This window comes from Rissa tridactyla, chromosome 2, assembly GCF_028500815.1.
Source record: "Rissa tridactyla isolate bRisTri1 chromosome 2, bRisTri1.patW.cur.20221130, whole genome shotgun sequence".
In the NCBI taxonomy this organism is placed as follows: Eukaryota; Metazoa; Chordata; class Aves; order Charadriiformes; family Laridae; genus Rissa; species Rissa tridactyla.
The window spans coordinates 41,503,612-41,526,111 of NC_071467.1; the positions used below are offsets into that span (position 1 = coordinate 41,503,612).

Consider the following 22,500-nt stretch of genomic DNA (forward strand, 5'->3'; position numbering starts at 1 on the left):
GGTTGCACTATTAGGGACTGTCACACACGGTGGGGGACCAAGTGCCTTTCTTTTCAGGAGAGAACAGTGAAAAGGGTGTTGAACAACCACCACGCCTGGATCCCCACTGGGGGAAGGTGGCGCAGGTGAGCAGGGGAGGACTCCAGGTTGGAGGTCTAAGGATGCCCCATGTGTGCCTCGGGCTCTTGAGTTTTCCTAAGTTGATCTGTAATTCTAAAAAAAGACTTGCACTTCTCTTACCAATTTACTCAAACTTTCTAAATAGGAAAAGCGCACAGCTGGGTCTTTGTCTGAAGGGAAGTTTAAATGCTTTGCTTACAGTATTGGTGCTTCCAAAACCCAGATCTTGTAACCTTTTATAATATTTATGCTTCTGCTTATTGTCATCTTTAAAATGCGTTTCAAGTTTAAACCTTCATTGAAAACACGTTTCCCAGCAAACTGCTCTCGTATATGTGTAAAATTAATGTAATTAACAAAAAGACTCTCAAGAGTGGAATCTTAAAAAACAGTCTACTCTTTTACATAATTCTGTTAACTTTGAAATTGTGATTGTTTTAAATCAATAATATCATTGTCAGCATGTTCTCATTCTTGAAAATAGAATTCATCTGGTACTGGAAAATTAATGTTTTGCTTGAGGCTTTGCCCTTTACCTAATGCAAATTAGAGAAATTGATTAACACAATAGAAAAAAAAGTTATACCTTCCCCTGTAATATATTTTTGATAGCTGTTGCTTGATAAATTAGTATATTGTGTGTTTTTAAATGAATATGATTTATTGCTGTTGTCTACCATATGAAGAAACACAAAAAAATTGTTTGCAGGATCATTGACTTGAACATATCAATGGCACTGTTGGACAATTCTTGCTGAGTGTTAAGATGATTTATGTAACAGACCGAAGGTTTCCACAGTAATGCATTATAGTCTCGAGCTATCAAGCCTTGTTCATGCAGAGACAAAAGAAGCTGAAAAACACTTGCTTCTGAAGGTCCTCCGTTTAGAAATTAGAGATAAGGTTGATCCTATTAAAACTTTTAGAAATATCTGCTGTCAAATATATTATCCTAACTTTCAAATGTGCATAAGGTACATTGCTCTTTTTCCCTCTTCTAATGAGCTCATTGTTTTTACATTACTCTCGATTCATAAGTATTTCAGTTATGTAACAATGTGTTCAATAATAGAAGAGGAGAGAGCCTGAAGCATCTATCTTTTAAAAACTGGCATCTTTCCACCGTTCAGATGCAGAAGCCTTGGTGCAAATGAAAAATTAAGACACGCTCTACATAGTTGGCACTACCATTCATTTCATTTAAATTAAATATCTATAGGCAAATTCCCAATTTTAAAGAACTGTTTGTCATACCAGATTCTGTTGAGTATATGCACAGTGGCTGATGCAATCACTGAGCACACGAATTAGAGTTGCTTAATGTATGTTGTCTTCTGTGCTGTCATATAGTAACGGTTCTACTCTTTCCAGAGGGATTTACATTGGATGTTTGAATGCTTACTGCCTCTTCTGGTCAGTCTGTTTGAGGTGTCTCCTCAGCCGTGAAAACTTCACATTTTTACCCCATGTGAAAAGGGTAAAACACTGGCTGGATGGCTGGGACCAAAGAGTTGTGGTGAATGGAGTTGGTGGCCATTCACAAGTGGTGTACCCCACGGTTCTGTACTGGAACCAGTTCTGTGTAATATCTTTATCAACGATGTGGACAAGAGGATTCAGTTCACCCTTAGTAAGTTTGCAGATGACAGGAGTTGGGGAGGAGTGTTGATCTACTTGAGGGTAAGAAGGCTTTACAGAGGGATATCGACAAGCTGGATCTATGGGCTGAGGCCAACGGTATGACATTCAAAAAGGCCAAGTGCGCAGTCCGGCACTTGGGTCACAACAACCCCATGCAGTGCCATAGGCTTGGGGAAGAGTGTCTGGAAAGATGTCTGGCACACAAGGACCTGGGGGTGTTGGTCAAGAGCCAGCTGAAGATGAGCCAGCAGTGTGCCCAGGTGGCCAAGAAGGCCAAGAGCATCCTGGCTTGTCTTGGAAATAGTGTGGCCAGCAGGACTAGGGAAGTGGTTGTACCTCTGTACTCAGCGCTGGCGAGACCCCGCCTCGGGCACTGTGTCCACTTTTGGGCCCCTCACTAGAAGAAAGACATTGAGGTGCTGGAGTGTGTCCAGAGAAGGGCAACAAAGCCGGTGAGGGGTCTAGAGCACAAGTCTCACGAGGAGCGGCTGAGAGGACTGGGGTTGTTTCGGCTGGGGAAGAGGATGCTCAGGGGAGACCTTATGGCTCTCTACAACTACCTGAAAGGAGGTTGGAGCAAGATGGATACTTCTTCCAAGTAACAGGCGATCGGACAAGAGGAAGTGGCCTCAAGTTGCGCCAGAGGGAGGTTTTGATTGCATATGAGGAAAAATTTCTTCACCAAAAGGGTTGTCAAGCAGTGGCAGAGTCTGCCCAGAGAAGCATTTGAGCCCCCATGGAGGTATTTAAAAGACATGTAAACGTGGTGCTTAGGTATATGGTTTACTGGTGGACTTGTCAGTGCTAGGTTGTGTTGGACTCGATAATCCTAAAGGTCTTTTCCAATCTAAATGATTCTATGATTCTGTCTCCTTTGGTTTGCCTTCTCTGATTACTTTTTAAAGTTCTATTGAAATTATTTTGAAACATAAGTAAGTTTTGCTGGCCAATGTGCAGTCATCACTGTAGAGTACTTAAGCAAAAGGGCTTTATTTTTATTTCCCTCTTTCTCCTTACTCCCTTTTCCTCAGTTCGTATGCGTCAGGTTGTGCAAGCATTTCCTTTATTTTTCTGATAACAATGAGTATCTGGGTTCCTCAAAAATAAATACTAGATATTTTTTTTGAGTGTGTTATTAGCACAGCAAGATGCTTAGCCCTAATTTGAGTTATGTGTTGCTAAAGTAAAGAAGTGACCTTTGACATACACCTGCCATACACACAGTTTTGCCCCCCTTCCATAGTTTGTGGCTGGATTTGGTAAGGCTAAGCAGCATAAAAGACAAATCGAAGGGGACCAACGAGGTCATTGTTCAGGAACAAAAGTTTGGTCTTGGGTTGGACAGTGAATCAGGGTTAAGTGTTCGCATCATTTTATTCTAGCAAGCTTTTCTCATAAAATTATAGGCTAAGGTGGCGTAGATAATGAGATCTCTTAATCTCAGAGCGGGCATCTCAAAGATCATCTGCTTTATGAAGTTTCCATCATTTGAGGCAGAAATGTCACAAATATTTAACCAGAAACACAGAATATTGTCCTTTAGATTTGGGAAGACATCCTTGATTCAAACAGCTTTTTCATAGTTTCATGTCTTGTAAATAACCTATATTTAAGGATGCTCAGTTCTGAGGTTCCCACTGTGTAGCTCCCATCTGAAATACACTGAAATCTGCTTATAATAAATACAGGTGTAATGAAAATCCTCTTTATCATAAAGTGCAATTAAAGCCTGCGTCTGTTCAGTGCTATGCAGTGGGTTTAATGGTGTTACTTTGCAGAGGGAAATGTAATGGAATGTAATAAAGGTCCAGGAAGTTTGCCTAAACTGAAGAGCTGATAAACACTCATCCACTCCCACAGTCATGAGATGAAAGTGAAACCACTGGAGAAGTTCCTAGCAGCTCTGTGGTAAAGTAAATAAAGCATTTACTGCTACTCTTTTTTGATTCAAAAGCGAAAAGGCAAGCTTGCTAGTATTTCTGTCACCAGCAGAATGAAAAGGAGCTATTCCGTGTCTTTCTGAATAGAGAAAGTCCTGCTGATAGTAAAGCCAACTATGAAGGGGCAGGGGAGACCCTAACTTTTCTCTCCACCCCCAACAAAATCCTAACAGAGCCGAAGGTACAGGCCACCATTTATTATTAATACATATGAGCTGTACTTATGAATTGTAACTGGATACAGGGAGTGTGGCCTTCCTTAACACTTTTGATGGGAGGTAACTGCTTTCATTAGAAATTCCAGATAAATGGCTTGGGTTGAAAGAAGAAATGCTCTAAGAAAGTCCAAGGGTCGGGACAGGATGATGACTGGCCTGGGAGTGAGAGCTCTTGCTGCAGGGAAAACCTCGGGCCTGGCCTTGTGCTCGAGCTCCTTTAAATGTCTTTTTGGGGAAGAAGGTAACAACATGATGTTCCAGGAGACCCATTGCCAGCACTGGATCACTTGCACCAAGAGGACTCCATATAGTTCCTCAGGAAGACTTTCCCAATGGCAAGAAGAGAGATGGCAGGAAAGTAGGAGTGGATGTTTGAAACCTGTAGCTGCTACTGGCAGGACAAGCATATGTCCTGTTCCTCACTCCTTCCCTCGACGTGCAGTTGCAACAGCCTTGTTTCTGGGATATGTTGGGTCTGCTGCAAATGTATGTATGTGTGTGTATACATATATATATATGTCCTATGTATATATGACTTTTGATTTGTGATGTGCCAGTGTGCCAAGTCATTACAAGCATCTAAGCCATGCTCCTGGACAAGACACACTGCAGTCCTGTCACGGCACTGTTGAAGTAACTTCCCTGAGGAAGTTATGTCTGTATGTGTTACATACACACATACTAAGTACGGAAATACCAAATCGGCTGAAACTGTTAGGTGAATAGGGTGCTCTGCAGATGCTTTCAAATATCTGTCTATACCATTAGCATATGGCTTGGATTCTGCCTCCTAGCTTTATTGAAGTACTAAAATAGTTTATGTCTTAAAAAAAAAAGAAAAACGAAAACAGAAAAAACATTATAGGAAGTACTAGTGCTTGAATTATGTGTTGTTTTGGGGTGTTATTGTTGCCTTTGCTACAGTACTCCCACTTTAAGAAGCTCCTTTAAGTGTAGTGGACAGTGATGTGGTAGGTGGTGTGGATCAAATACATTCTAACTGGTTCGCAAGCAATAACCATGGTGTGATATTTTTTGTTAAATAATCAGAGACCAACCATCTATTTAAAATGCTTAGCCCATATAATATATTTAACATTATTACGTAGTTACACATGACACAACTTGGGTTGTGGAGTTTTATGCCACTAGTGTTTTAATTTCTTTTTAATAAGTGAAGCTAATGTCCTAATGGCAGTTCAATTGCTCCTACCATTTTTGAAGTGTTACTACTTAAAGACACATTTGAAACACAGCAAATCAAAGTCTAACTAAGGTAAAAGCCAGACTATCCACATATGGCATGCAAGAAGGGTGTACAAATCAGACAGCAGATTTGCTGAATGCCCCCAATAATTAGGCACACCCAGCCTGACAATATTTGGTTTAGTAATGTTTGCGTTTAGTAGTGAATGTAAAAGTCCCTTCTTCTTGTTAAAGAAGTGGTGAGAGAATACTGTAGACTCTTGTCCTACTCCTGCTGAAGGAAAATAGGAGGGCAGATCTCTTTTCCTCCTCTAGAAGGTGTTGAGACATCTTGCTTCAGCAAAGATGGTAACACCTTGGTTCAGCAAAAACACAAGGTATTTTCTCTGTAGGATAGTGAGAGAGAGAGAGAAAACAAATGTTGAGTTAACATTTCTTTGTACCTGCAAAATCATCGGAGAGAAAACTCTTTTGAGGCCATCAGTCTTTTGGGATGGTAGAAGAGACAGTGTTGAACATAAAATGTCCTCTTTTCACAGCTAATGAATCCCTTCTGGCAGCAATAAGCGCTCTGAGATTACAGTAGCCAAATCTAAGTGTACTTGTGTGGGATAGTGCTGGTCCAGAAGAGCATTATGGGTGTTGTCCCTTCCTTCATTCGTGTTCCTGCGTTGTTAGTGTGGTGTTAGACCTTAAGCCTACTTTAGACACATTTCTTTTCATCATCGTTTTAATATAATAGTAATTAGCAAATTGTGTATACAGTGTCCATAATACTTTTATTTGGTTTTGCACAGTTTATACATTGTGGTTGAGTAAATATGACATGTTCTCTTTGCCATGCGTAAGTCTCCTCTCCATTTAGTGAGGGTCTAGTTTTACTGTTTGTATTTCCTCCCTTGGAGATGTCTCAGCTGATGGCTGCATCGTGGCTTCTAAAAGCAGGGGCAAATATGACTTACAAGTGGCAGTGCTTGCACCAACTTCCCAGTAAGGAGGGGGCAGGGGCAAGGGGAGAGAAAACTCCTGTGCCGGAGGTGAGAAACGCAGCTAGAAAGCATGGGCAGAACCAAAGTCCTCATGCCTAAGGATGCCGATAGCACTGCCAGACCTTTTCCGCTCTCTCTCCTGTTGTTTTCATTCTGTGGGATTTTACTTTGGCCTTTACAGTGTAGCCTTCCTGTTCTATTTCATATTAAGATGTTTGGTAACGGAGGTGTAAACCTTGTTGGGAAACAAGCAAAGCAACTAAAACCATGGCAATGTGCATGAGGGTAAGTTCTTCTGTGTTCAGCAGCTCATTGAAAACAAGTAACGCTGTTTGTTGCTACTCTGATTTAGGTTTTTATATCCATCCTCATCCAGAGGAGAGTAACCTCAGGCATCAGGGAGGACAGTATTACTATGATGACTAATGAAAACCCCCTTTGTTTATAATTGGGCATTGATTCTTCCCTTTTCCTTCTGCATGAATTCATACACCATACCATCCTTCATTTGCAAACTCGTATTGGGGAAAACATTTTCTTCTAATAGCTGCTCTTTGAAATTGCGCCCTCATTTTTGTCTTTCCTGAAGATACTTTGCAGGAGCAGAATGTATTTAAATCCTCGCATTTCCAGAATTAACAAAAGCAGCACTCAGAGCAGGGCTGGGTGGCTGCAGAGGGGCAGGAAGGGTGGAAGTAGCCTCTGTGCTAAGCGCCTCATGACTGTGGGTGTGGGAGGTGCAAAGACTGATCACTTGCAAAGATGAGAACTGTGGCTGTTCTCAGAAAAGCAGAGCAGGCTTTCAGGCTGAACCACTGCAACTGATCCCTTTAACTCTTGATTTGGGTCACGTATCTAACCCTGCTTACCTTTTGCCTTTAAGAAATATAAGCATACCCACCCCTATCCCCCAAATGAGTCTACCTGCTGTACGAAGAATGTAGATAAATAATAGCAATTATCCGTCTTGGTGCATAACTCTGACTTTGCCTGTGGCTTTTCCTTGGATCAGATTGAGTTGGATGACTTAATGGCAGCGGACAACAAAAGACTAAAGAGTTGCTTTGTGGAGTAACTCATTTAGATGACGGATAAAATGTATGTATTGTTGGGTTTATAGATTAAGAAAGGAAAAATCAGTGTTTTTGAGACACCATAGATACATTTTTATAAACGCAAAGTATATTCATATGAACTATATACTATTTCTGTATTTATTTGTTTTTCTTTGTAGCAGAACAAATGCATGGCTCGCCTGTAAACCTAAAAACGGTATCTTTCTTCTTCACTATGTAATTCTTGATCTGAGTAGCAGGGAGTCTTATGAACCATTTTGAGCCAATGTTAATTTTATAAATTGCATTCCCTTTTCCACAATTCCCATGAAAAAGGTATTCAGCTAGATGAACACTCTTGGAAAATTTTAATAGGACCCTTGAAATCTGTTTGAATTCAGCTTCTTTAAAAAAAAATCTCTTTCTAATGGAAGCTTTGAAAGTATCAGAGATTCTTATGCCTCAGAGGCAATTTTTCTTCCACACATAATGGTGAAACTCCACTGTTATAATATATGGGTGTTTAAAATATTCTTTTTGTTAAATTGAAGCTCCTTCTTAGAAGTATGTGAGTTGGGTTCTTTTTGTTTGTTTTGTGTGACTTTTATTATTATTCTTGATCAGTATTCATATGATTTTCATCGCACTTTCTGTTGTTTGTTTTTTTCCAGTCTTTTCCTGGCCCAAGTCTTGAAAGCGAAGATTTTAACATACCTCCTATAACTCCTCCATCATTGCCTGACCACTCCCTGGTGCACTTGAATGAGATAGAATCTGGGTACCACTCTCTGTGTCATCCCATGAACCACAACGGCCTCCTTCCATTCCACCCACAAAACATGGATCTACCTGAAATTACAGTTTCCAACATGCTCGGCCAAGACGGGACACTGCTTTCCAATTCCCTCTCTGTGGTAAGCAGTTTTAGTCTTTCCCTTCTGTTCTGCTTTAACTTGCGAAACCGTGGAAACACAGACCTGTTTGAAATCCTCTGAGGGGCCAGCTCCTGCACCTCTCAAGTCATGGAGAGCGGGCCTGACTCTGGGTTTTACATCGCACTTCCGATGTCAAATCCTCCCCCCACCAGAGGCGCTGGGGGTTTTAGAGCTGAGTTCCTCAAAGCCAGGGAGTTACCCACTGCCTTGAGTAGAATTACTCCCGCTTTACACTGATGTAAATAATGACAAAAGGAGGCTCAAGGCTTTGACTTCCACTGGAGCAGGGTTTGGATCCAGATGGCTGTTGTTCTGTGTTTGTCTGATGAGGCGCTTTCCATTCTCATTTGCATGTGCTGAGAGATGTACAAAAATTTAATATCTCCTTTCTTGTTTACCGCACGTTTGGAAAACAGCAAATGTTATTTCTGATTCTAGGCCAAATCTTATAGCCTTTTTACAGTTCCCAGTCCTTAGCCAGAATCCAATTGAAATGACTGGACGATTTGCTTATAAAGTCTGTCAGATAGTCATTATGGTCGTAATCTTGGGAAGCCTGATATTATAAATCACTTCTTTGAATGTTAAATTGCTTGCTACAACTGCAGAGCTACTTTACATGTTACATTTTCAAGTGGGCTCTACAAATAATTAGTATACTTGTGGCATAGCAGCTCCAGACAAGACCCTTATACCAAAGAGGGCATTATTTCCCGCTGATGTACAATTCTAGTCCGAAGAGTTAAAAATCCCATGGAAGAAGATGAGGCTTGGCATTGTGTGGAGTTCACTGGACTTCAGACAGTCTGCTAGATGGGCTGCCCAGGAACTGCAGGTCCGGACAGCTGAAGTTAAGGATCTGGTGTTCCTAGAGATCCAAGGGTCTGGGCTTCTCACTGAAGGATCAGAGGCTTAGGGCCCTATGTCCCAACTGTGAGGCTCTGTGCTTAGGGACTGAGGCTGTTTAAGCTTCCAGCTTGCTAGCTCCCCATCACAGTACCTAAAAAATAAAATAAAATAAAATGAAAAAGTCATTTCTGAGAGCTGAGGCAGCATATGGAGGTCTGGGGGCTGAGGGATCTTGGCTCAGCTCCCCATTCAGCTTCTCAGACTAACAGCCCCAGGGCCAGCGGCTGGGGGGCCATGGTGGCCGGAAAACAGTTATTTTACAACAAAAATCTGCCTTGTCACAAGGCTTTATTGCAACTTAATTAAAATAAAGCTGCCTTGATTTCGAGGAGCTCTGTATTCCCTCTGAGGATGTCCAACAAGCAGTACTGCAGGGGGGGTAGTCTTGGCTTCTTATGTGCTGCTGAGTTGTTATTGATTTACTACGATGTTGCACGCTTTGTGTTTGAGGTCAGAATCTGACCCCAGGGTTATGTTCAATAATAGGGGGGTGAGCGGGTGGGGGAGAGGCAGATTTTCGTAGAGAAATATAAATATACTTTGTGGAAGTGTTTTGAGTTTTGCTTGCATTTCTACAAAGCTAATGGCAATGCATTAAAGAGCATGAGCTAAATTTTGTGTGGGGTTCTAAGAATCAGAACTATCAAAGGACTTGAAAAAGTAAGAGAAAGTCTTGGCACTCCAGTCAAGACAAGCAGTATTTCACTGAATTGACCTCTTTTGAGCCATGGCTATGGCTCAAAACTATGCATTCTTTTAAGCTCTGATGTTCCACATTAACCTCTTGCAACAAGCTCTGAACAAAGGGCCTTGAGAGTTTGTAGATCATCACAGTGAATTATTGCATCCAGGGCAAATACAAAAAAGCTGAATAATATAACGAGGCAATTTTGCTATTTTGTGACTTAGTGAAGATCAGAAAAAATGAAAATCAGATGTCAAGAAAATATGCACTAAATTTTAACAGTAATTTCTGAGGATTTGTTCAATAAATAAAGCATGATCCTTGAAGCATCACGGGCTAAGTCAACTGTTATCCCTAACTTGCATGCTCTTTGCACACAAGACGGCCTCTTAACTAGCAATAGTTTTAACTCAAGCTGGCTTGTCCGTCAAGGGGATTAAGCTACATCTCACGTTAGTACAACTGATAGGATGTTAACACCACGATTTTGTACGGTTCAAACACTGTTTGGCAGTTTAGTTCCTCTGATTTGAATTTGATAACTTGAGAGGAATTAACTTGAGGGAGATAATTTAAGTTAATTCTTCAGTGAATTCAGTGACTTCTTCAGTGAATAGAATGGCCCCATTGTCCTTTTGGCTTTCCATTGATGAAAAAAGACAGGATTTTGTAGAGTTAGCATTCTTTACTTAGCTTTGAAGCTCTATAATCCAGAACCTTTTACATTTTTTTTCTTCAATATGACTCTTTTCTCTAGCTATTACTCATCTCTAAGTTTCCTTTTTACTATCTCATCAAACTCTGATCCGTTTAACAAGTACTTGCGTAAATCACTTTTATATTGCCTCACATAGAAAATAATGTCTAAGTTTCTTGAATCTGTCTAAACCCTTGGTGCCATATAATTTCTGGTATATCAACTACCGCTTAGTGTATTTGGAAACCACGTATCTCACTTCATTTTTCAGGGCACTAATGAGTATTTTTAGAAAAATTATTCTTAGAAATGAATCTGTTGGCTGTTCTCTATCCCTAATTAGTTTCACATCTTCAGCAAATTTTACTTATATTGGGACAAATTCAGCTGCAGTGCAATGTGCCTCTGATTGAATTTGGTCTAATTATTTTTACTTTCAACGTCCTTCCTTTTGGCCAGTTTTTAACCCATGTTGATATTTTAGCAGGAATACCTTCCTTGTTGCCTGTGTTACAACTAGTGAGTGGTTTTCAGTTGGCATTTTTATAGACAAAGCATTAATGCTAGCCAAATGAGAGAAAGGAGACACAGTGAGCTTAGAAACAAAGTAGGAAAATAGTTTGTATGCTGACTGTAGCATTTTTCTTTCATCTCAACTACCAGGTGTTTTCAGATGAAGATTTCTGTGATTTTGGACAGATTGAAAATTGAGGCTGTACCCCTCCTAAAAACCCATCAAAACTCTGCCCATTAGAAGTCCTGGTTTCATACTGTGCAGCACTCCCTCAAAGCTGCAGATGAAATCCCTTTGAGTAAGGATTGCAGGATTTGCCCCAAGCTCTGTAAGAATTCTCCTATGTGGAAGTGCTTAAACACACACAATAAGAGCCCACTACCAGCTCAGTGAATTCTTATTAGGGATCAGCTTCTTACAGACTTTTTTACACTGTGGGAATTCTTTCTGAAAAATTTTACAATGCTGAGGTGAAAACTTCCCATTGACGTTTACTGTGTCTGATTGTTAAATTTGGAATTAGCTGTCTTTGACAGGTTTTTTTGATTGATTTGACTTCCTGTTGCACCCTGACTACTTAAAAAAACCAAACAAAACAAACACTAAAATTGTCTCTTTCTCATTATTCTGCTGTCAGTTCATATATTGGCTTCTATGTTTGTGTATTTCTGTTTTCTTCTTAGGTGACATACAGACATATTACATGCATACACAGGCATACGCACGCTAATTTATACCGTGCTGTCACATACAGATTTTTTTAGATGCTCATTATATCTGGATATTGAGGGTTCAGAAGTCCACAGAATTTGTGGAGAATGTGACACACAGTGGTGGGGACACAGAGCCCAACCCCAGTGTGGTAGGCCACGTGTGGGAGGTCTCTAAAGTCCTCCTTCAAAATGGGTGTGACTTCTATTCCTGCTTCTTAAGTGTATTCGATTAGATATAGATAGAGCTGTTTAATGAAGATGTACTGATGGTTCTGTAGACATGTTTGTTTCTATATGATGGAAAAGGGATCCCTTCCTGATGTACCACAGCTGAGGTAGTCCTGTGTGGGTTTGGTTCAGTTCCAGTGGGGCTTGACCTGCCAGCACTTCTCTGTTTGCATGAATTTTCCTGAAATATTCCAAAGACTGCAAGAAATACCCCTCTAACATTTGCAGATAAATGCATGTAGATGCCATGCTATGAGAATGTGCATTTATCTGTAAAAAGCTTTTGGATGTCTGCTATAAAATGAGTTTTACTGTGTGTTCATTTTATCAACAAAATTATAGACATTTCAGCTTCTTTAGTATATCCTATAGATGATTGCTTTTTTCCCCCAAGAAACCAAGGTTAAAAATCACAGTGCTGTTTTTACATAGAGAAAAAAAACCCTATTTTTGGAATGCTTTCATTTATAATCTTGTGCTGATCTTTTTGAAAATGTGGTTCATGATGATATACTATAGAAAATTTACAAGAAAGAAATAAAAGAGATTTCAGTTTCTTGGAATGCTTCAAATTTCTGGGTTTGAAGTTTAAAGTGGAAAAGATGTTAAAAGGCAATAAAATCAGGGGATTTATTTCCCAAATGCTCTAGTTGTGCTGGCAACAAAAGCCAGCATAATGTATATACTTAGGTTTATTGTCATTTTTAGTATACAGTCAAGGCACACTTTGAATTCAAAGGCTACTGTACAACTGTTTTGACAACCACCACATCAGTAGGTAATGTGCAGGACATATGAAACTGAAGCAAAAATGTTTCCGAAGGTCTATAGGGAGTGCAGTACATCAGTGAATTCAGATATATTAGAGCAGCATGAATTTCTAATATGTTGTTCTTATGGAAAAGACCACTGGCATATTGAATAATGCTGCTTTCAAAGCAGAGCAGAAGATGTGATTACAGACAATTTCATTGCTGTTTTTAAAGTAAATATTTTCAAAATCTTGAGGTGTTTTATTTCATGTAATGCATAAAATAGTAACAGTGGACTAGAGCTAAAGATCTTCTAGGACACCGAAAAGTAGATGATGTCAGCTATAATTATTCAGATGTGGAATAATAGAAGCGTTAGTTTAAAATAAAATGCATGTCACAAAGGCCCATGTCCTTATATTAAAAAAAGCAATAAAAAGCTTTCTATTTTTTTGCATGCTTTGACAGAAGAATAAAGGCAATGAATAATTATTTAACATTATGCCCCAATTCATCAAAACCCAAACAATTACATTTTACTTTTTCATGAATTATATTTTTTATATATGCAGCCCATGAGAGCGTAATATCTCAAACGGGATGTGGCACTGGATAACAGTGAAGAAAGCGGACAGCTGCTTTTTTTTTTTTTTTCCATTTTTCATCTCAGGTAGGATGAAGATCGTATTTCTTATTCACAGTACACAGTTGCTAATAAATCCAATGCAGGAGCTTGTTATTGTTGTAGCTGGGATGTATTTAAGAGATTTTGTTTAACCGGTTTCCTACGTATTAGTTAAAATTCAGTATTCATGTCTCGTCTTGAGGCTGACCTATGCGGTTGATTTTGATTTTTTTTGGCACCTTTAAGCGTTAGTGCAAACTACTGATTCAAAGAGAAGTTTTTTTATTTCTGATGAAGAGGATGAATAACTTTCGTAACAATGCAAAAGATTTTCCCCTTCTAACCTAACTGTTGAGGTTTGAATCATGCTTGGATACTTTTTTTCTAGCCCGTATTGCATGCCGGTGGTAGAAGATACTTTTAGTCTCTGGTGAATACTTCACATTTGTGCCTCATTATCAGGCTCTGGTCTTCAGTTTACATCAAAATTTACTGTTATGCTACACAGACCTGCTGCTACCCCAAATTTTATTGCAGTGAGTTATTGCCATCAGAACCACCAAATCATAAAGTTAAGGTCATGGAACACATTGTCTTAAGGTATTTATTTTTTTTTTCTCTTATTAAGCAACTTTGTATTCTTGAAGGATATCTTTCTTTTCCTTTTTTTTTTTTTTCCTACCAAAAAAAAAAAACCCACCATATTTTACGAGCTGGATTTTCTCAGTGAAATAAGCCTTGTGTGGCAAAAGGTTACAATATTTAGTGTATGTTTTGTCAAACTATTGGGATGCACAGCCAAATCTTCAGCTGATGTCAGTTGGCATAACTTTATTGTCTGCAGTAGAATTATGATGATTTATTCCATCCAGGGCTCTGGGACATCATGTTTCTGTTTCCTTACTTCTGATGTCTGCTCCACTCTTTTGTCATCAGAAAGACAACAGAAAGGATATGTAGAGGAGCTGATTAAGATGTAATTTGATCAAGGTTTTATAAATTCCTGCATATTGTATATCTACTAGTGGAAAGCTCTTCACTGTGATGCAAAAAAAAGCATTAAAACATCCAATGTCAAGAAATTACAGCTGTATAAAACAAAGCATGCATTTTTAACAGCGATAGATATTTACCATTTAAATAATGTACTGGGGGAAGGTGGTTGGTTCTCTGTACCTGAGGATTGAAATCAAGATGGGGCACATCTCAAAAAGATGTGCTTTATCTGGGACTGGTCTAATGAACCCCCTACTGCAGCAGGGAGCCCAGAACCTTCCCGTGGGTCACATTGTCCCTTGTAGGTTCTTGGCAGTAAACATTAGTCCATGCATACATGATAGGGAGAACATCACTGGTAGCATTTCAGCTGGTAGCACCTCTACAGCTTTTCCCTCCCACGAGAAAATCAGCAAAGTGGAAGAAGGCACCCTGTGGGGGCAGACTATCCATGGACTCCACCTTCTTGAGGTCAGCTAGGACGAGAATTGCTATGAGAATATTTGAGACTAGTGTTTTTCATGAACTTAGCTTTTTTCCTGGTTTTAAAGTGCCTGGGAAAGCTATATTTTCTGTCTGTAAGTACTAAGAAGTTACCTTAAAGACAGAGCAAGTAAATATTTGATCATTACTGTAGGAAAAAATTTGTACACAAATGACCAGAACCCTTTTTAAAATAATTTCACGTCTCATTTTTAAAATTGCCAGTGAAGCTGTTGATTTACTGTCAGTTGGGAAATACAGCATTCTGCTTATTTGAGTGTGGTTGTTGAGACTCCATGTGGCTCACATATTTCACAAATTCAGTAGGAAAACAACTTCGGTATAATTTCAAGAAGAAATGACAAGGTGGCATATTTCATTTTTGAAAACATCCTTCTCTAGAAAATGCGTTGGTGAACTTTTTTCACAACGGTTACCCATTGTCTGATAGGAATTTATTTGCTACATAAAAAAGTAAGAAAAAAAATGTGTAGCGGTATTAATTATTGTTTCTCAGACTTAACCAGATAGTCACAGGCTATGACATGATGAATGTGGTGCGGAGAGAAAGCCTTCCGTTGCGGGTGGTAGATTATACAACACCTCACATGTGAAGTACTCACAGGAGTGATTAATGCATAAGCAGCATCATAGCTGCAAGTGTCAAACAAAACAGATAATAGAGTATGCAAATAGAGAAAACATAACTCTCAGAAAATGTCAGAAATTCAGGGGTTTCAGCAGCAGAGACTGTTGACTTTAATCTGCTGCTTTTAACATCGCATGTAGTTGTCGAGAACAGCGAGATAATGAAATGTTTCTGAAGACTCAGTCTTTGGCAAAAAAAATAGTTATCGTAAGGCCTATAGATGGAACAGAAGTGAAATTTCTTTCACAAAAACTGTGGAGATGCTTTTGTGAAGATGAAAGAGAAGGAGAAGCCCACAGTGCAGGGGGAGTTTTGTGCATCAGGTGGAATCGTCTCTCCGTTCACCTGTTTCATTATTTAAATACCTACATTTGCATTCTTTGAAACTTGAAAGCAGTTGAGAAGACTGCACACCCTTCATGGACTTGTACTGCATTCATCATCTCAGCCGATCTCGTTCAGGGAGCAGAAAGGTACGGTGTCTGGACGAAACCAGTCCCACCATGGCATGCACTGTCTTAACCCATCTGCCATGTGCATCCTGGAAGTTCAGATGTGCTGCATGACTCTGCTGAGGGCCGGGACACCAGCAAACCAGAGCTTCATGACAGTGTTGCCTGCTAGAACGGAGCGTGAATTCTCCTCGTCTAGTCTTGCCTCTGCAGAGTCATAGATATTTAGCAAAATTTTTAATTCACTTCTTCGGGAAAAAAACCCACATTATTGACTTTCTTGATTTTTCTGAGTTGGAGGAATTTAAAAGTTCCAATTAATAGTCTCTCAGGTTTTTTTATCTGTTTTCATGGTTTTACAGAACTTGAAGTACCATTGTTTCAGTTTGCCACTGACTTTTTGCAGCAGGAAGTATATTAGTGAAGGAAGAAAAAAGTCTATTGACAATGTTTTGAGATTTGGATAAATAATGATCAGTAAAAAATAACTAATTTCTTATTTTTATACTTTGTTCTTGTTCTTTCTCAAGACGATTAAGAAATGCTTAAAGTGTAAGGATGTCTACTCCTCCCCTGGTCCTTTCAATAACATAAAGATTCATTTTAGATTGATGTCTACCTCTCTGGTTTTTCCCCCCTTCATTTATCCAAAGGCTGTCCAGAAGCACTATGTAAATGCCCTTTCTCATGTTGGGATTCCCTGGGGGCAGCGCATAAACCCTTAACCTCCGCTGCCAGCGTAGCGCTGTGCTGCAGCCCCATGGATGCAATTTAGGAACTCATCTCTGTAGCCTCATTCACACACCTTTGAACTGCATTTATGGCATGTTGTACATGCTGCTGCCTCTGCATTTGGCAATGAAGATATGAAAATGAATGTTCTAAATTCATTTTCCATGCATATCATGGGTGAATACAGTTACAAAAAAAAAGGACTTAAAGTATGTAGCGGCAGCAAGAAGCCTTATTAAGTGAGGAACACCTCTAAGGCATGCTTGTGTGTATCTTTCGGTTACAAAACCCACCAAAATGAACCCTTTCCATCTGAAGTCAGGTGGACAAAGGCATTACAGTTTATCTTACATATTCTCAGTGTGTACCCAACATTCCTATTTCAACCAGCCCACAGGGAAGGAAAAGAGACAAAGGAGATGTTACAGGTAGTCATGTGGCAATCTGTCTGCCTGCCCTCACCTGGAGATGATGCAGACTACATCATACTTTTATATATATATGTATAAAGTATATTGTATTGTATAATGTATACACACAAACACATATATATATGTATGCAAGTATGTATCACACTGTTAATCACTGAAGCCCTCTGCTGGAAAGGAAATGTAAAAGACAGGATGTAGCATCTGCAACATTCCCCTTCTCCCCAAACTGTGGATCCACATTGTACGTTAAACAGGGACTGAAAGTAGAGCCAAATTTTTGATTGTAGATGCAAGAGATTAATCAACATACTGTCCATAGTTGCATTACAGAAAATTTTTACCAAATCCCTGGGTTATGAGTGAGGTTGCAGTGCCTGACAGTTACTAACTTTGTATCATGGGTACCTTTATATAATGGTAGCACAGTTGCTAAGGTGGGACGTGGCATCCCTAATGGGTGACAAGATGAGGCTACTGCATACTCAGTCTTTGAAATTCCTCTTCCTGACAGTGGAATATCATATTGGGCTACACGTGCCTTCCCTTCATTCTTAAAAAAGTTATATTAACTGAAAAAATGGTTGAAATTAGATGTTCTGGTCCTTTACCAAAAAAGCCCTGTGCATGGAGGATTTACAGGATCAGGCTCTTGATGAGAATGAACACTTTTTTTTATTCAGAGAGGGGACTTCCTTCTAATACACTTTAAGATTACCTTCATTCACACATAAAGAATTTCAGAGATTAACTCAGTAACTAAGCTTCAGTTTCCTACACATGCCCTAATACTCAAGTGTGGGATCCCAGTTCAATGAATTTTATTACACTCCCCTTTTTTATGAAGCAGCATAAAAAGTGTTTAGTGCAATAGGCTTAGTTCTGATCTGGATATTAAGTGCAGCTTAAGTTGCCTGACAGAAAGTGCACAGTGTAAAATAACCACTGGCAAAACTTTTAAAAGTTATTTTTTCTAGAAAAAATAAACCACACACTTAAAAATATTACTAGCAGCACCTTGTTCTTCTGCAGCGCCTTTCTTGTGTCTTGAAATGCTTTGTAGTTACTAATTAGCTAAGAAGGTAATGTACTAATAAAGGTACAAATAGGTATTTGCAATATCAGCCCCTCATATCTGTCAAGTACTATACTGTAGAACGGAAAGACATTTATCTTATTAAAAACCCAATAAAATGTAATTCACAATATACAAATGCAGATGAGTCCCAAGTTGAAAAAGGCTGAAAGACACAGATCGTAAGGTAGAGGAAGAAGATGACTCTACATTGTGGGACCCATAATAACGAAAGTATTACCGGGAGCTGATTTCATGTCTGATGTTCAGTACCAGAAAGGTGGGCAGCAGCGTGGTGAGAGACAACTTTCAATATTAGAACTAGCAAAAGTCCTCAAATGTAATAAAGGCAGGAATTAACTGCCATGTGTTACATGTCTAATATAAAGCAATTATGGTGACAGCATATAATGACAGCTGAGACCTTTAAGCTATCATGCAACCTGGAAGTGATACAGCAGCCTTATTTAAGGGCCTTGGAAAAGATGCGAGGGTTGTTTCACCTGCCCTTGAAATGTAGTTAGCTCGAGGGAGAGGTGAAGTATCTGTTTAACCACAGAGTTTGGTGCTCCGCTGCCCCAGGGTCCCAGTCCGAAGCCTTACAGGCTGGTTGCATAGCACGCGTGTTTCTTCTCACTTGCCATCAGCTTTCATGGATGCAGGGAGGGGAAGACACACAAAAGAAAAGTTCTCTGCCTGAAGACTGGCCTATGTAATTTTAATTGTGGCGCTGCTGTTGCTCGACCTTTGTCGTTTGTGGCATCTGCCTCTGAACCGCATTTTAGGAGCTCTGTTACTGGCTGAAAATCTCAGTGGGGTTTTCAGAAGCATTCTGGCCTATTGTTGATCCTGTCCAACTCTACTAGGGGCTTTCCCAGACTCTCAACAGAAACAGAGATCGCTCTATAGCAGATGCTTTCATTTGTCCAGATTAAGGGTGTGTCAACAAAAGTTTGTCGATAATGATCCACACTCTGCTGTCATAATTCTGAAACGGTTTTCTCTGTAACATTTGGAAAACTAGTGCAAGCTGTAGCAAGACTGAAGAGAAGAATTATCACCTAGTATGCTGTTTTGAGACAATTTTTATTATTTTGATTATCTTTTAGTTAAAGACAGTATAGCAAAGCTGTGCTACAAGAAAAACTTACATAAGTAACCTGACCTCTTGGATCCTGGCTCGGTGCAGCCTTAATGTTGTGTTGCTTACCAAATTGCAGAAATTGATCCAGAAGGAACCCTAAGGCCCCTCCCTTAGTCTAGTCCAAGGTTGGACTTTGAAAGGTCATCTTCCCGAAAGCAGGATACTCTATATGGTTGTCATTTCTGACAGATGTTTGTCTAACTTATTTTTTAGACAATTCCTCTAATGGCAACTGCACAGACTCCTCAGGGAAACTCTGGGTACAGGTCCTCAACCTTAAAAATTCACCTACTTCATTGTATACATAAAACCCTGCAGACCATTTAATCTTTTCAGCTGTCTTTTATTTATTTTTATTTTTAAAGTGTGCTTATATATGTATATATTTTTATTTATAAAATGTATATTTATCTAAGAGTGAATGATAGGTAATAGATGTTGATGGAACAGCTAGGAAATAAATAGTCAAGAGGATGTATATTAACTCAGACTGTTCTGGTTCACAGCTGACTTGACCATTTAAGAAACAGTAGAAAAATAATCAGCTTTTCCCAAATCTTATTAGCATGTAATCACGATCCAGATTGTATTAGCCCATAACCTGCACCGAGCAAAATAACTCTTCTTGAAGGTTCAGCTATAGTGTGTTATTTTATGAAATTGTTTATGTGCATATTTTCAATATTATATTTATTTATCATCATCCATTACTTAGAAAGTTAGGCTGAAGGAATAGATGTTTATGATACTTAAGGATTGTCACTGCAAGTAATGGGATAAAAATAAGCAACGGGTGAAGGCTGGAAAAAAAAACAACCTGTAATGTCATCCAAATAGTCTGCCAGGTAGTGTTAAAGCACTGGAACATATACGTATGGGAAACTCCTGCACTGGCTGGGAGATGGGCTGGATGATTTAATAGGCCTTTCTTTGAGATGTAATTTCTATAACTGGTTGATACATATACTGGTGTTCAGACATTTGGACTCATTTCTTGTTTGTCTGGCAAATTGTTTCTTGTGAAAGGTTATAAATTACAATAAATAGACTTTGTAGAAGATGAGCTACATGATATACTTGGAAAGAGTTTCTCAGCTGATACTCAAGACATTAATGCCAAAGCAGAAAAAAAGCAAGAGAGTCCTAATCCCATGGCTTTGCTTGAGTGCAGTGCTAGGAAGGTGCACTGCCATAAATAATATTTACATTGAATAGAGTCTTCTGTATTCTAACAATAACTTTGGATAGAAAAAGATAAAATAGAGAAACAAATGTTACTTACTTAGAAGTTTTTTCCTCCTGAGTTTGCAACAAAGAATTCACTGATGAAGGAGGGAGGAGGAGAGAGAGGGAAGGGGAAAGAAGGGAAAGCAAGCATTTATAAAAATGTTGATGTAGTTATAATTAGATCCATTTTAGAACCAAAAGTTTTATGCAGAAACTGACAGAAGGATACACAATAATTATAGTTTGCTGACAAGCTGAATAGAGTTTCCTTTTTTTATCTTATGGTTTTAGGAAACCAAACTGTAAATAAATATGCAGTTTGACAGATTGTAATTGCGATCAGCAAGGCGTCTTTTCATTTAATCAGATGGTGTTATTAAAATGGGGTTACAATTAAACATTTTATAATGTGACGTAGAACTCTTATTAAAATTCTCAAGCAAACAGTAATTTGCATTTGATGCTTCTGCAGCACATTTCTATTTGCAGAAACATTATTGGCTGTGACCTTCCAGTGGTTAGGTCACAGTTTGCTGTTCTCTTCCTACTTTGATAAATGATATTAAGTATCCTCTTTCTTTGCTTCACAGTAAAGCTTAAAATATTAAATTTGCATTCTTTTATTATATTATTTTTGACCCATGTCAAAACTGCAAGACGTTGGCCAAAGCAGGTTTGCACCAGAGGAAATGTGGAATTATCTAAGCATAAATATTCTTAACTTTAGAAACGGTAGGTTTGATCAACTTTAAGCATATATTTGATTCACAATTAAATGTTTCAAGAGAAAGTAATACAGCTTTTGAAAGCTAGAAGTAGCATTCATCCTATTGCTGCACCTAAGACATTATTCCAGTTTAAGATGACACAAAGCCTTGGATTTGCCTCTGTCTTTCTTCAGATGTGGTCAAGTGATTCCAAGAAATGTAGCAAAATGTTTTTCAGGAAGACTTTGAAGCATAACTACTATGATTCCACATCTTTTATTCCCATGTGGAAGTCCACTGTTTGTTCCCGTAGAGTTGATAACCTAAGTGGGAGAATATGAACAGTCAGAAGTGGTTCAGTATTCTGCTTTCTAAGACTCTTCCAGGCTGTAGCTACTAACTGGGATCACCATCCTCTAAGCAGCAGAAAAGAACAAGGAGAATCATTAGGAGACAGTTTTTGAGCCATTCTTCAGGTGCATGCTGACTCCACTAATGAAACTGTGAACAGCAAATGTTTGGAGCAAAGGGAATGAGCAATTTGCATCAGCAAATTATATTTACAAGGGTGAAACAGTCTTTGGAAATCAGACAGGTAAGCTACTGATTCTTTATCTCACCCTTTTACTTTGGTGTAAGTTTTTGGAAGAAACATCAGTGGTTTGAGGAAAGGCAACATTTTTATTACTGGAAAATAATCAGATAGTGGTTGCGAAACACACATTCTTGGGTTTTGTCACTAGTAGTAGACAAAAGAAAGAAAAAGGAGGCAAGGAGAAGAAAAGGGGGAAATAAAAGTCAAGTATGCTTTCTTTTAGTGGAAAGTAGAGTTGTATGAATACTTGAGAAGAAGAAAAAAATGAAAGAAATAATTTTTTTGGCATATTTATGCATTTATCTTAACTTTGCATTATCCCTGATTTGGAACCTCTTAACTCTTTCCTACTTTTCCTGTACTACCATGTGTTGGTTTCCTCTTGTGCTGTTGAACACGTACAATCACTTCAGAGTAGGTTCATGCAAAGTCTCTAACTCCCTCCTGCAACTCCATCAGTTTCTTCTCTTCATCTGTGTGCATATATGCAACATCTTCCCGTTCTTTGTCCTGCAGACCGCTTTCCTGAGGAACAGATTTCAAAAAGTTTCTCAGAGAAAGAGGTCTTCCACATTCATGAAATGTGATGAAAGAAGTGTGTTGCCAAAATACTCGGAAATGCAGCAGTCATGGGGGGGAAAAAAAAAAAAAAGCAGATTAGCAAAGGTAATTTTAAAACACTTCTCAACAACAGTTGGATAGAATAAGCAAAAGGCTTGACCTTGTCCTTCCTTTCCAACATCAAAACAGGTAGGGCTGTAAGAGCTTTCCGACTGGTCCTCCCT

General features: G+C 39.0%; 1 protein-coding gene across 2 annotated transcripts in view; it reads left to right on the forward strand.

Annotated features, from left to right (window-relative positions):
* Nucleotides 1–22,500, forward strand: part of TOX (thymocyte selection associated high mobility group box) — a 220,653-nt gene that overhangs the window by 120,858 nt on the left and 77,295 nt on the right. For both annotated transcript variants that reach the window (XM_054190381.1, XM_054190382.1), the window contains exon 3: nucleotides 7,841–8,083. In XM_054190381.1, coding sequence (XP_054046356.1) covers nucleotides 7,841–8,083 — 243 coding nt within the window. The remainder of the gene's footprint in view (nucleotides 1–7,840; nucleotides 8,084–22,500) is intronic.